Source organism: Sciurus vulgaris (assembly GCF_902686455.1).
Source record: "Sciurus vulgaris genome assembly, chromosome: 2".
NCBI lineage: Eukaryota > Metazoa > Chordata > Mammalia > Rodentia > Sciuridae > Sciurus > Sciurus vulgaris.
The window spans coordinates 177,784,034-177,796,120 of record NC_136462.1 but is presented as its reverse complement, the minus strand read 5'-3'; the positions used below and the strand labels follow the sequence as shown (position 1 = coordinate 177,796,120).

The 12,087-nt window shown below is 55.2% G+C and overlaps 1 protein-coding gene across 1 annotated transcript; it reads right to left on the bottom strand.

The window, feature by feature from the left end:
* Positions 1 to 3,626: 3,626 nt before the first annotated feature.
* Positions 3,627 to 8,941, bottom strand: TCF15 (transcription factor 15). The gene is made up of 2 exons (XM_079128397.1): positions 8,365 to 8,941; positions 3,627 to 4,078 (listed from the first exon to the last, which is right to left on the bottom strand). Exons 1-2 carry the CDS (start codon positions 8,881 to 8,883, stop codon positions 4,004 to 4,006), a joined length of 594 nt encoding a protein of 197 aa, XP_078984523.1. The 5' UTR covers positions 8,884 to 8,941; the 3' UTR covers positions 3,627 to 4,003.
* Positions 8,942 to 12,087: the final 3,146 nt, after the last annotated feature.

The following is a 12,087-nucleotide window of genomic DNA, read 5'->3' as shown; positions in this document are numbered from 1 at the left end:
TTGTGCATTTGCAAACATGCAGAGGAGAGACAGAAGCGGTGTGGGCAACTCCCTCTGCCCTTCACCCAGGGCCACCAGCGTTCACCAGTGGCCACGGTTGCTTTGTCCTTCTCCCTCAACTGCCCGCAGTTTACTTTTCTCTGAAAGTACGTGGCCTACCTGGAGCTCCTGTCGCTGCACAAGGATATCCTCCTCTACAACCAGAGTCCTGTTAGCAAATTCAGAGGGTTTACCTTTGATACAATACTTTAGTCTCTTGCTCACATTCTAATTTTATCAACTGTCTATAATGTCCTCTGGGCACCCCTGCCCCCAGCACAGGATCCAGTTCAAGGGCATGTGCTGCATGTAGCTGTCAGGTCTGGATTTGACCACATGAGGTCAAGGAGAACGCAGGAGGAGACCGGTGGGTTGCAGGAAGGTATCAACAAGCACCTCCCGTGAACTGATATTTCCGTAAATCCTCTAATGATAGAATGCTCTCGCGATAAAGCATTGTGCTTGGGAGGCGTGTGTGTAGGTGGTTAAGAGTTAAGGTGGTCTGGCTGGGGTCGGTCATTCCATGTCCCCTCAGCTCTGGATTTCTTCTCTCTGAACAACTTTACTCCTCTGGCCCCAAGTTGGCCTGGAGAAGCCTGGCTGGACTGGCCCTTCCTGGATGGGGAAAGTGTGTATGGTGGGGGAGGGGCAGTGCTAGGAAAATCACCCCCAGAGATATTTAGTCCACAGCTGTGCTTCTCCCAAGTCACATGGGTTGAACGGACCTTCAGCTTACTCATAGACATTAACTGTCCATTGCCCAGGAAGATAGCTCCAGCGTATGGTGGAGCACTATACAGCTGTGAAAAAGTGTGGATCAGTTTCTTGAACACCAAGGGTCTCTAAAAAGTATTGGTAAAGGAGAAAAAAATTCAAGTGCAAAGCAAAGTGTATAAAAGGCTTTCACTGCATTACTGTATTACATGTATAATGTACTGTAATAATATACAGTACGTAAATTATGTACTGTATTACCTACATAATGTACATAATATCTATAACGTGCTGATCCTCCCTGCAGGAGTCCCTAAGACCCTGTGTCACAGTAATTGCCTCTGAGAACCCAAACTGAGTGGCTGAGAGGGGAGGAGACTTCTGGCCAGTTTATTCTCTTTTGCAACTTTTGGATTTTGATCTCTGCAAGTGTATTTTATCCATGTCAAAGGAGGACCCTAGTGTGAGCAGAAGTGCTGGACCTGGGCTCCCAGGAAGCTGCTAATTGCATTTCCTGGGCTGCTTGCTGGGCACACAGGTGCACCCAGTGGGTGGAAATTCACTGAGCTGTGCTGTGGCGACTTGTGAGCTTTCCCAAGGTGTGTTATAGTTTGATATAAAGTTTTAACTCAGCATGCAGGAGATGACTACTTAAGTGTGTATGTGTAATGAAGACCCCACAGGCTCCACACTGGGGTTATTTCTAGGGTCTTGTAGCCTTATGACCACCACCCCCCACCCTGTGGTGCTGGGGGTCAAACCCAGGGCCTCACACGTGACAGACAAGGGCTCCACCGCTGAGCTGCATCCCCTGCCCAGTGTCTGTGTCTGAACAGTTTACAATGAAGACATAAGCAAAGAAACCTACAAATATTTTTTCAGACATGGTAATCAGTGTAGAGCCTTCTGGAAGGACCCACAGGAAACTGCTCACAGCCGTGGCCTTCAGGGAGGCGCCTCGGGGAAGTTAAGGGCTTTTCACTGCATACTATCTGATACAATTTGAACTTGAACTATTTACCCGGTGCATAAGTGGTCTATTAAAAACTATTTAGCAAAGCAAAACAAACTCTTCTTTCTGTTGCAATTGCTCTTGCTGGCTAGAGATTGGGACAGGGAGGCTCAGAGGGGTCAAGCAACAACTCTGGGGTCAACCAGCAAGTCTGATGGCAGACGTGGGCCTCCAGCCCAGAGCACCCAAGTGTCTGCCCTGCCCCCATTCCCAGGTTTCCTGCCATTGACAAGGTCATGGTCCTTTTCCTGTGGCTTTGCCAGAGGCTGCCTGTACCTGGACCAGGGTAGGCGCAGCGAGAGCAATGTGCTTTCCTAATTAGCTACCAAGGGAAAGTGCAGCCCGCTGGGACACAGGATGGGCAAGACCACTGTCCCTGGAACACGGGGAAGTGAGGTAGAGGGCTCCAAGGAAGCTCTCTGGTGGTCAGGCCCCTTGGGATCCGCCTCCTCCTCATCTCATGCAGAAGGGGTTAGGCATGGTGGTTTGAGGACTGGCTCCAACCAGGACTGGCAGTTCTGGCAACTCCCCTGCTCTGCCTGGGTTTCAGCCCATCGGCGGGAAAGACCAGGTGGGCCAGGCTCTGTCCCATGGTGACTGGCACAGCACTGGTGCCCGGGGTGCTGGGAAATTGTCTGCTGCTCTGCAAAATGGGCAGCCGGATCCAGGCTTGGCGGGAGGGGCAAATGCCCAGGAGCGCAGGGCACGTGGACCTGGACAGTGGGAGAGACCGCAGTGCAGAGGCAACACAAGTGTTGGTTAAAGGAAAAAAAATCAAAAGCAGGTGTATGGATGTACTTGCTAAGCGAGGGGCAGCTGCCTGCTGCCTGGCCCTCTCCCTGCCTCTCCTCCCTCCGGCCTCCTGAGCTCCTTGGACCCTGATCTCCCAGGGACACGGGCCAAGAGCCAGAGAGCCTAGAACTCTACAGGGCTCAGCTGACTCTGTAAAATGGAAACTTGGTCGCCACCTCCCAGGGCTTCTGGGAGCATGATCGGGGTCCTGGGGGTTGGCACTCCATCTGGACAGGGGCAAGAGCGGCTTTGAGCTTTCCAGGTGGACAGAGCTCCTGGCCACCCCACCACGTGCCTCTGGGTGTCATTGGTCCTCAGTCATCTCAGCTCCAACAAAGTAAGAACAGCCGTCTGTTACACACCCCCTTGCACACGAGGAGGACGGAGCACCTGCACAGCCTCCAGCTCCAGTGAGATGGGTTCAAGTCACAAAATGGAACATGAAGCAACTAACGGAGGGATAAGGACACCTTTGTGTCCTGATTTGGGATGATGGCAGACCCAACCAACCCGGTAAGTCCCAAGTTTTCCATTCTGCAAATGGAATAAATGTTTCAATATTCTTTCAAAGTTACCATGAAGTGGCGTCTGTGTTGCTCCAGTTTACGTTTTTATAGGTGTTCCACATCTGGGGCAGAGGGACAAGATGGGTTAAAGGAAATTAAAAAAAAAAGGGAAGGAGCAGAAAGTTGTACAGTAAGCTTAGCTTATCTGTGCACTTGCTTGATTATTTGTAGGGAATGGGGCTGTCACAAAAAACAGGTGACTGGGGCAGTCTCTGGGAGGACAGGAGGGGGAGATTTTCTACTGTCTGAATTCTGAACCAGCGATCTAGTCTTTATTCGGAAATAAATAAAATGTGGGTTTCTTTACCCAGCACACCAGACACCTAATGGCTATTCAGCAGCATGGGACAAATGGAAGTCGGAGAAGACAGCCTGGCCATCCCTACTTCTGGAGAGGGGCCACCTGCCGCCCCAGCCCCCAGGCAGCACCCCTGCTCCCTGCTGTGCCTCTTTCTGGGTCCCAGGGAGGGGCCACCTCTGACGGCACCATAGGTCCTACTTCCTCAGCTGGGAACGACATCTTTTATTTAAAAATACTTTTATGTTAAGCCACCAATTCTCTCTCTCTCTCTCTCACACACACACAATCACGCACAGACACACAGACACTTCTGTTACCAACAGTCTTTTCCCAAAAGTTCCACCTTGTCTCTGACCAGTCAGGCCTGGGTGGGCTGAATGGGTCCTCACAGCTCTCCAGGGTGTAGTGGAGATGTCCCAAAGGCCCTGCCCAAAGGGTCTAGGGCCCAGGCCATTGTCTCCTGGTCCCTACACAAAGGGGTGGGTTCGGCTTCTGGGGTCTTCTCCCCTGTCCAGCCAATGGCTGACTCCCGGCCTCCTTTGGTGTCCTGCTTGGAGCAAATCCTGCAGGGGCCCTGGCTCATCTCCGTGGCCCTCGAAGGGGGGCCACTCCCCTCACCTTCAAGCAGCTGCCCCCCAGGTCACGACGGCCACCCTGTAGGAGGAGATGAAGAGGGTTAGGAGATGGATGGGTCAGGCTGCTGTGAACACTGGAACTAACCTCTGTGTCCAGCAGTAGGGGACCGGATAAGTAAATCACAGTTCAACCACTCAATAAAGTTCCCTGTAGCAAAAAGCAGAAGAAACTCTACGCACTGACAGGGAATGCTGTGGAGGGACACTGTTCAAGGGCAAAGTCAAGGGCAGAACTGAGTGAATACTCTGTATGTTGCCATTTCTAGAGAGAAGTGCATATGGAAAATGACCAGTGGGAGTCTTTAGAAGACAGGGATTTGATGATGGGGAGACAGGAGGGGAGGCCTTTTCCCTGTGTGTGTGTGTGTATGTGTGTATTTTTTTTTAAATTCATTTTTTTTTTTTACCTTTTCCATTCTTCCCTACATGATCTACTGCCTTTAAAAAAAATTGAAGCATGACTTTCAATCCCGGTCTCCCTTTGCTGGGAATATGCTCTCAGGTCTTGTCTCCCTGGGAATTTTTTCTTTCCTCCTAAACCCTTGGAATCACTTAATACTTCCTGTCTTTCTTTGGGACATTCACTAGGGTAAAACACAGTAAGGGAAGGCAGGGTCTGTCTCCCTTTGCTCCCCCATCTGGCTGGAGGTTCAGGAGTGGGAGGAGAAGGCCTTCATTCTGAGGCTCCATTTCCAGCCCAGGAGCTGCCATGGGGCAGGTGCTAAGCAGCCACTTGATCCAGGCGTGGCCACTGGAAGATGAGCCAGTGGCGGAGTCAGTCCCTCACCCAAGGGGCGGTCTCTACCAGCCCTGTATTCACTGGTGGACACACATAAGCCGGAGAGGTCACAGCCCCTCTCTTTTGAGTCTCTGACATGGAGTGACTGGCCCAGAGCCACCCGGTCAGTTGGTAAAGAGCAGGCCTAGAAATCCACGTGGTCCAGCAAGTCATCCTGGGTCCTGGACACGAAGCTGGGTGGAATCTCACTGTAAATGCTCATGGCCAGAGGACGGACCTGGAGCCCTCTCAAACTGTCTAGAGGAATGGTGACATCTGGGAGCCCTGCTGCCTGCCCCCTCGCAGGGCCAGGTTGGGGCAGATCCATCCAGATGTGAGCCCAGCCTCCCTGGAGGCTCGCTGGGCCCAGGGACAGTATGTTCATTCACAGGCACGGCTATTTTGAGGGCTGAGGCCACAGTCCCAGCAGAGCCTGGGGCTTGGGCTTCTCAGACAAACTCTGGCAGGAGTGGCTGACAAGGGTGGCTAGGGACAGGGCCAGGGGTGGGGGGAGGTAGAGTGTTGAGGTCGTGGGTAGAACACTCTTGAGCCTCAGGGACAGGGTGTCACCTGCCACCCCATGTCTGGGTCCCATTAGAATACTGGGACTGTTCACCTCTCTGAACCTCAGTTTCTTCATCTGTGAAATGGGGGACAGAATCATTCTCCTTGGTGCAGTAAATGTGAGGACAGCTGTGGAAGATGTCCTTACTAGGCCCAAGTGTGTCCCATGAGAACTTAGCACCAAGGCTCTATGGGAGCCCTGTGGCCAGGAATTGTGCTCAAGAAGGACACTCCCGGCCTTAATTCCTGCCCTCCCGTGGACTGCCTGCTGGACCGAAGCTAAGCAATTCACCTCAGTGAGCCCGTTTCCCCACCTGGAGGGTGGAGTTGCTTCATAAGATCATACACGCTGACACAGGTCACTCAAGCTAATGGGCAAAGCCCTCGCACAGTGTCTGGAACGTGGTAAATGTTCGGTAAACGTCCACAAGTATGATTAGCAGCATCACCTGGCCCCTGTCACCTATCTACCACCTCTGCTCCTGAGTTGGGTGCATTAGCAGGCAGCCTCACAAGAGCATCCTGTCCAGCTCCCACCCAAGTCACGAAAGGATAAATGGGCAAAGATAAGAACCCCCTGTCCATCTACCAGAGGGTCATCCCTAACCCCTAACTAAACAGGTGCTAGAAGGAACTGCTTCTACGGTGACCCCAGCCCCAGACCAGCCAGGATGGGAGGGGGTGGTGGCCGGAGGTGAAGGAATGGGGTCTGAAACCTTGGAACTTGCTGGGCCTCAAAGCTCAGAAGGGAGGGGTGGCTCCCCAAGACAGCCAGTTTTCTTCCAGCTGTGTCTTGGAGGGACCAGAACTGGCGAGGGTCACCCTTCTCCCCTATTCCCAGAGGGGCCTCTGGAGTTGAGTGTGGCTTCTGTAGCCAAATTTGGCTGGGTTCTTAGTCACACAGACAGATTCCAGGGAAGTAGCCAGGCCCAGGCGAGGTCCTGTGAGCCGTGGGACAGGCCAGAGAGACCTATGCAGGAGCTCCCAGCCTGCCTGCTATGGGGGTGGGTGCTAACACACACCTTCTCAGGCCTGCAGGTTCAGGGCCTTCCAGTGAAACCTCTCCCACCTCCCGGTCAGGCAGGCCTGAGTTCGAATCCTGACTCCATCACTGGCTGTGGGTCTCTGGAGCGGTGGTAGCATTTCTTAGTAGGTGGGGACAGTGTGGTGCCTCCTTTGCTGCCTGTCGAGGTATCTAAATGGTAACTTAGTGCCTAGCGGAAGACTGCCGTCATACCACTGGCCAGTCTCTGACCCTTCCACGCTCCCACGCCTTTAACTGCGTCCCACTCCTCTAGTCCACGGTTTTGGAACTGGCTCCGCACTGCCCAGCTTCTAGAGCACCCTTTCCTTCCCTGTCCCTCCTTGTCTGTCTGTTCCCAGGCATCCTTTAGGATTTAGCACAGAGGTTCCTCACCTCTCGCCCTGGGCCTGGGCTTCCTCCCACAGTCCCTTTGTGCTGCTGGTCTCTTGCCATCAGACCACAGTGTCCTCGTCTTCACCTCCCTGCCCCCTGGCCCTGGGAAAACCTGACCAGGTGGGGACCCACACCCTGCTCTCTGGGTACATCCTCAGAGCCAACACAAGCCAGCCACTGGGTAATTAAGGGTGGCTGAACTGAATGAATGGAACTGTGGCCAGAGGGACTGCAGAGGGCCCAGTCAGCCCTTGCACACACAGCTGTGGACTTGAGGACCTGACCCAGGGTTTCCAGCCCAGCCTGGGGCCTTGACCCACAGCAGGGAGCAGCAAGGACCCTTGAGAGGGTACAAATCAGAGGTGAAGAAGACTGATTTGGGGAAACGGAGGCAGCCCAGGGGTGAGTAGCCAGTCCGAGAGTCCAATGAACCAGAAGCGGGTGGTTTGAGACCTGAACAGAGAGGCCCTGCCAGCACAAGATGGAGCAAGGGACCTATGACGGCCACAAGAACCAAATTCTGGCAGTCAGAGGACCTGACTGCACCCTCATGCCCTTTCATTGGCCACCAAAGGCCAGCAGGACTCTCGGAGTCTCAGTTTCCCCAGATGCAAACAGCAGCTAGGAAACCAGCTCTGTCCCATCAGACAAGCTTCCTCACTGCAGGAGAAGCCAAGGCCAGGAAGGGAGGGAGTCTGGGGATAAAGAGGGCTCCTGGGAGCCTGGGCGCATTTTCAGCCAAGAGGGCCCCTGGCAGCCTTTGCTGCTACCCAGCCCCCACCTGGGCCCTGGTAGCCTGGTTCACAGTCTTACTTAGGACTCACTGGGGGAAACTAACTCCAGCTCTGTCCAGCTGGCCTAACCTAACTGTGCCTTCTCCCAACACTACATCCTTTTTGGGGGGTGGGATGCTCTCGGGGGACACCCTTCTTCCTCCTACTGCTCATCAGCTGGGTACTTCAAGCTAGAGGTATGTGTTCCCATTTCTTCTCAGTCTCCTGCTCTTGGGTCAGGTCTTAGGATGGGGGACAATTAATACACGATGCGGGTAGTAACTCAGAGAAACACCTACCCAATGAACCCAGGGCCTGCATCCTGTCAATATGGGCATGATTTCATCACTTTGAGCCTTAGACCCTTCTCAGTGATGAAGTGAGGGGAAACCTACCTGCCAGAGTAGACTCTGGTCAAAGTAAAAAAGTGGACGGGCAGTGCAGCAGGCATTGGGCATAAGCTCAGTAAATGATGGTCTTACTTCTTTCTTCCTGCCCTCTTCCCAGAAGGGGAAGTCCCAGTACACCTTTAGTTGGAGCGGGGATTTCTCATTGCGAATTAAATCAGATCCGGGCTCTGGGCTTCCCTGAACGCTCTCTCTTCGGGGGACATTGAGTTCCACACCAAACCCTGGGCTTGGGACGCCGCAACCAGCACGCGCTTCTCCCTCGCCTTTACGGAGGACTCTGCCCCTTTGGCTCCCGGAGACACTCGGTCACCGGCTAACTCGACTCCGACCCCGCCGCCCCGTTCAGTAGCGCGGCGCACTCACCCCCTTGCGCTGGTTGCTGAGGCAGAAGGTGCAGATGGAGCGCGGCTGGCGGCCGCTGTCGCCGGCCGTGGGGACAGTGCCCTTGGCACTGCCTGCCGCACGGAAGCACGGCTGCCCGTCGTCGGCCGCGTCGCCCAGCAGCAGCACGTTGGCCAGGTGCGCGATGTAGCTGGACGCCAGGCGGAGCGTCTCGATCTTGGACAGCTTGCGGTCCACCGGCTCGGTGGGGATGAGCGTGCGCAGCGCCGTGAAGGCCGTGTTCACGCTCTGCGTGCGGTCCCGCTCCCTCGCGTTGGCCGCCTGCCGCTGTCGCACCACCACGACGGGACCCGAGCTGCCGCCCGCCCGCCGCCCGCCCCCGGGGCCCGGGCCGCGCCGCGCCGCCTCCAGGCCTTCGCAGCAGCCGAACGACTGATCGGACGCGTCGCTCTCGCTGCGGTTCTCCTCGTCCTCGCTCAGCAGCCGCACGTCCGGGTACAGCACGTGCGCGCCGACGGGGCGCAGCAGCGCGAACGCCATGGGCGCCCGGCAGCGTCCCTCAGTGCGCGGTGCCCTGCTTCGGCCGCGCCCGCCGTGCGCTCCCGCGCGCTCCCACGGCCCCTCCGGCCGCAGCCTTATAGCCGGGGGCGGGGCTAATGGCGGGGCGGCCCCGGGAGGGGGCGGGGGGCTCCGCCCGGGCCAATAGGGAGGCGCCCGCCGCGCCCCAGCCAATGGCTACGCGCGGCTCTCCCCTGTCCCCCAGGTTGAAAGCTACCCGGGAGCTCCTGGCCCTCCCCGAAGGCTCCGGCTCTCCGCTGGCCAGCCGGGCAGATGCTGGAGGTTTGGGTGGCCAGAGTGGAACTCAGATCTGGACTCCTCGTCCTCCGCCTAGGCGCCTGGGAGCCCACGGACGGGTCCCTTCTCGCTTGACCTGTTTTCTATTCGGAAGGTGATTGTGGCCGACTTCCCGCCCTCACATTCTAATCAGTGGTTTGCAACTTTCGCATGTGCATAAGTTTTGGGGACCGGGCTTTTGACGTTATGGCTTACCAGATCGCCCGCATTCTGATTCAGCAGTTCTTGAATGGCGCAGGAATATGGTGTTGATGTCCATGGGGAACACTTGGGAAAGACTATAACCTTTTCAAAAAAGGACTGAACGATGTCACCTTCCCTACGACAGTTTTTACACACACACACACACACACACACACACACACACACACACCCCAAATTCAGAACACACTAATCTCAGTAGTCGCATTCATTCATTTATGTGTTCAGCGAACATTAGTTGACCCTACTATCTGTCAATCATGGTTTTAGATCAGAGGATTCAGATCTGAACAAAATAAACCCTCTGCCTTCACGGACCCTCAGGGAACTGACACCCAGCGCTGGGTACTTCACTGCCCAGCTGAGGTTGATTCACAGGTAAGAGAGCTGGCCTTTAGCTACAGTTGATTGACTGGGGACTCCAGCCTCAACCTGTCTGGCTGCCACCCTTGAAATCTGCCTCTACTGCCCCATCACACACCCAGGCTGTCTTCCGGCAGTGTGTACCTGCCTTCGAGAAACTTCTGATTGTTCACCCTGTGCCTGTGGCAACCCCTCCTGGGAAGCATAACTGAGCTGATCCCCAGGTCACTCATACCTGTTTCCCAGCTCCATCCCAGGGCTAGGCAAATCAGCATCCACTTGGCCTTGAAAATAAATTTCTCTTCAGCTGCAATGGCTGCCAGACAGAGCATAGGGATCTGAGCTGAAAGGCTTCGAGGTGCATTTGTCTTTTCTGAGCCTCGTTTTCCTGGAAGATGCCTCCCACCTCTGTCATCCTGAGCGTCCCCAGCTTCCCAGACCCAGACCAGAAAGCAGGGAAGAAGGATTTCCCTTAACTCCCCAGAACCCAAGGTCTGCGGCCCAGTTCGTTCCCACACCTGGCTTCCCCACCTCCCACACCATTTGACCGTGACCCCAGCCAGGCTGAGCTTTGGGGAGGAGAAGTAGTCTGCACGCCCCCTCCCGCGGGGCCAGTCCCACACGCAGCCCCGGGCCTGCTGCTGCTTCCTGAGCGATGAATTATTACGGGGAGATTTCCTTCCCTGTCTGCGCCTCCTCACAGGGGCTCCCAGCCCCCTCCACTTTCACTTTCTCCCCCCCCCCCCCCCCTGCTCCTGACCCTCAGGCTGTTTAAAATTCCTCTGTTCAGCCCCCTCCCAATTCCAGCTCCCAACTGGAGAAGCCAAACAGGGCGTGAACTGGCCCGGAAGGCGGGAGGGGCTGGTCTGGGGGGCTCATTCATTCATTCGCTCCTCCTGGGCAGGTTTGGACACAAGGGACTCTGGGAGTAAAATAAAACCATGAATGAGTCTGAGGCGGGCTGCTCCAGCCTGGGGGAAGGCCAGCTGTAAACAAAGAATTTCAGGACAATGAGGTAGCAACCATTCAAGGTCTGGCCTGGGAGACCCAGTTATGCTTCCAAGGTTAGCCGCCTCTTGGAGTCTCATTTTCCTGCTTTGAAAGCGGAGGACAAAGATTGTAGCCTATAATCCCAGCTACTCCTAAGGCTGAGGCAGGAGGATCACAAGTTCAAGTCCTGCCTTGGCAACTTAGTGACTTAGTGCTTAGTGCTTAGTGCTCAGTGGTGGAGCACCCTGGGTTCAAGTCCCAGCGTCACCAAACAAGCAAACACCAGAATTAAAATACCAAAACAAAACCAAAAACAAACCTGGGGACAAGGAGCATACCCATTCTCAGGGTGGCGATGGGACTGAGTTTATGCCAAGAAAGCTGGGGTCTGGCACCCAGGACTTCTGTCCTTAGGGGCCGGCCTCAGGGCCTGCCTGGGAAAGGGCGAGCGCTGTGCAGGGTTCCAGCCCTTTTCCTTTTCTCTACCCCTGGAACCCACTTCCGCCTGGCACCAGGTGTCCCTGCAGGGCATTCCCTCACTTCCTTTGGATCTTCGCTTCCATCTCATCTCAGGAGCTCCTCCCAGACCACCAGGACTCAAGTTGCAACTGCCCTCCCACCTGCCAGCATCCCCAGCCCTCCTGCTTCCGCCTAGCCTGCTTAATTTCTTTCCATAGCATTGATGGCCACCATTCGTTTATGTATTCATTCATTCTACAAATATTAATTGAGCACCTGCTATATGCCAGGCATCCTGGGTACTGGGAGTACAGCAGTGAACCATCACTCTTTTCTTTTTCGGCCCATCGTCTGTCTGCCTCCACTGGAATGCAAGCTCCATGCAGCAGGAACTCTGTATTTTGCTCACCTCCCTTCCTGCCCTTTGCAACCTTCTGTGGTGGGTATTGCCGTTCTGCCCATTTTACAGATGGAGAAACTGAGGTTCAGCAAGGACTTGCCCAAGGTTCAACAGTGGACTGGTAGGGAACGGTTGGTCTGGTTGCACAGTTCTTGCTTCTTTCCCATGACCTGGCCTCTGTGGCAGCCCAGAGGCTCCCGAGGACTGAGTAGGTGTCTGCTGAGCAAGAGGAGGAGGGTTGAACAGGCTGCCAGCAGAGCGACTGGCCCTGCGGGCTTGGTCCTGGGCACATGGGGCTTCTGTGCTACTGAAGCACTTGTGTTTCCTCAAAGGCACCAGCTCTGCACTTCTCTGCGTCTTTGCCCTGGCTGTCCTTCCTGGGTGGACACCTGACCCTTTGTTTCAGACCAGACAGCCCTAGTCCCCTGCCAAGGTCCCTGGGGCCTTCTTGGTAGCTCTTGCCCCTGTGTCCTGAT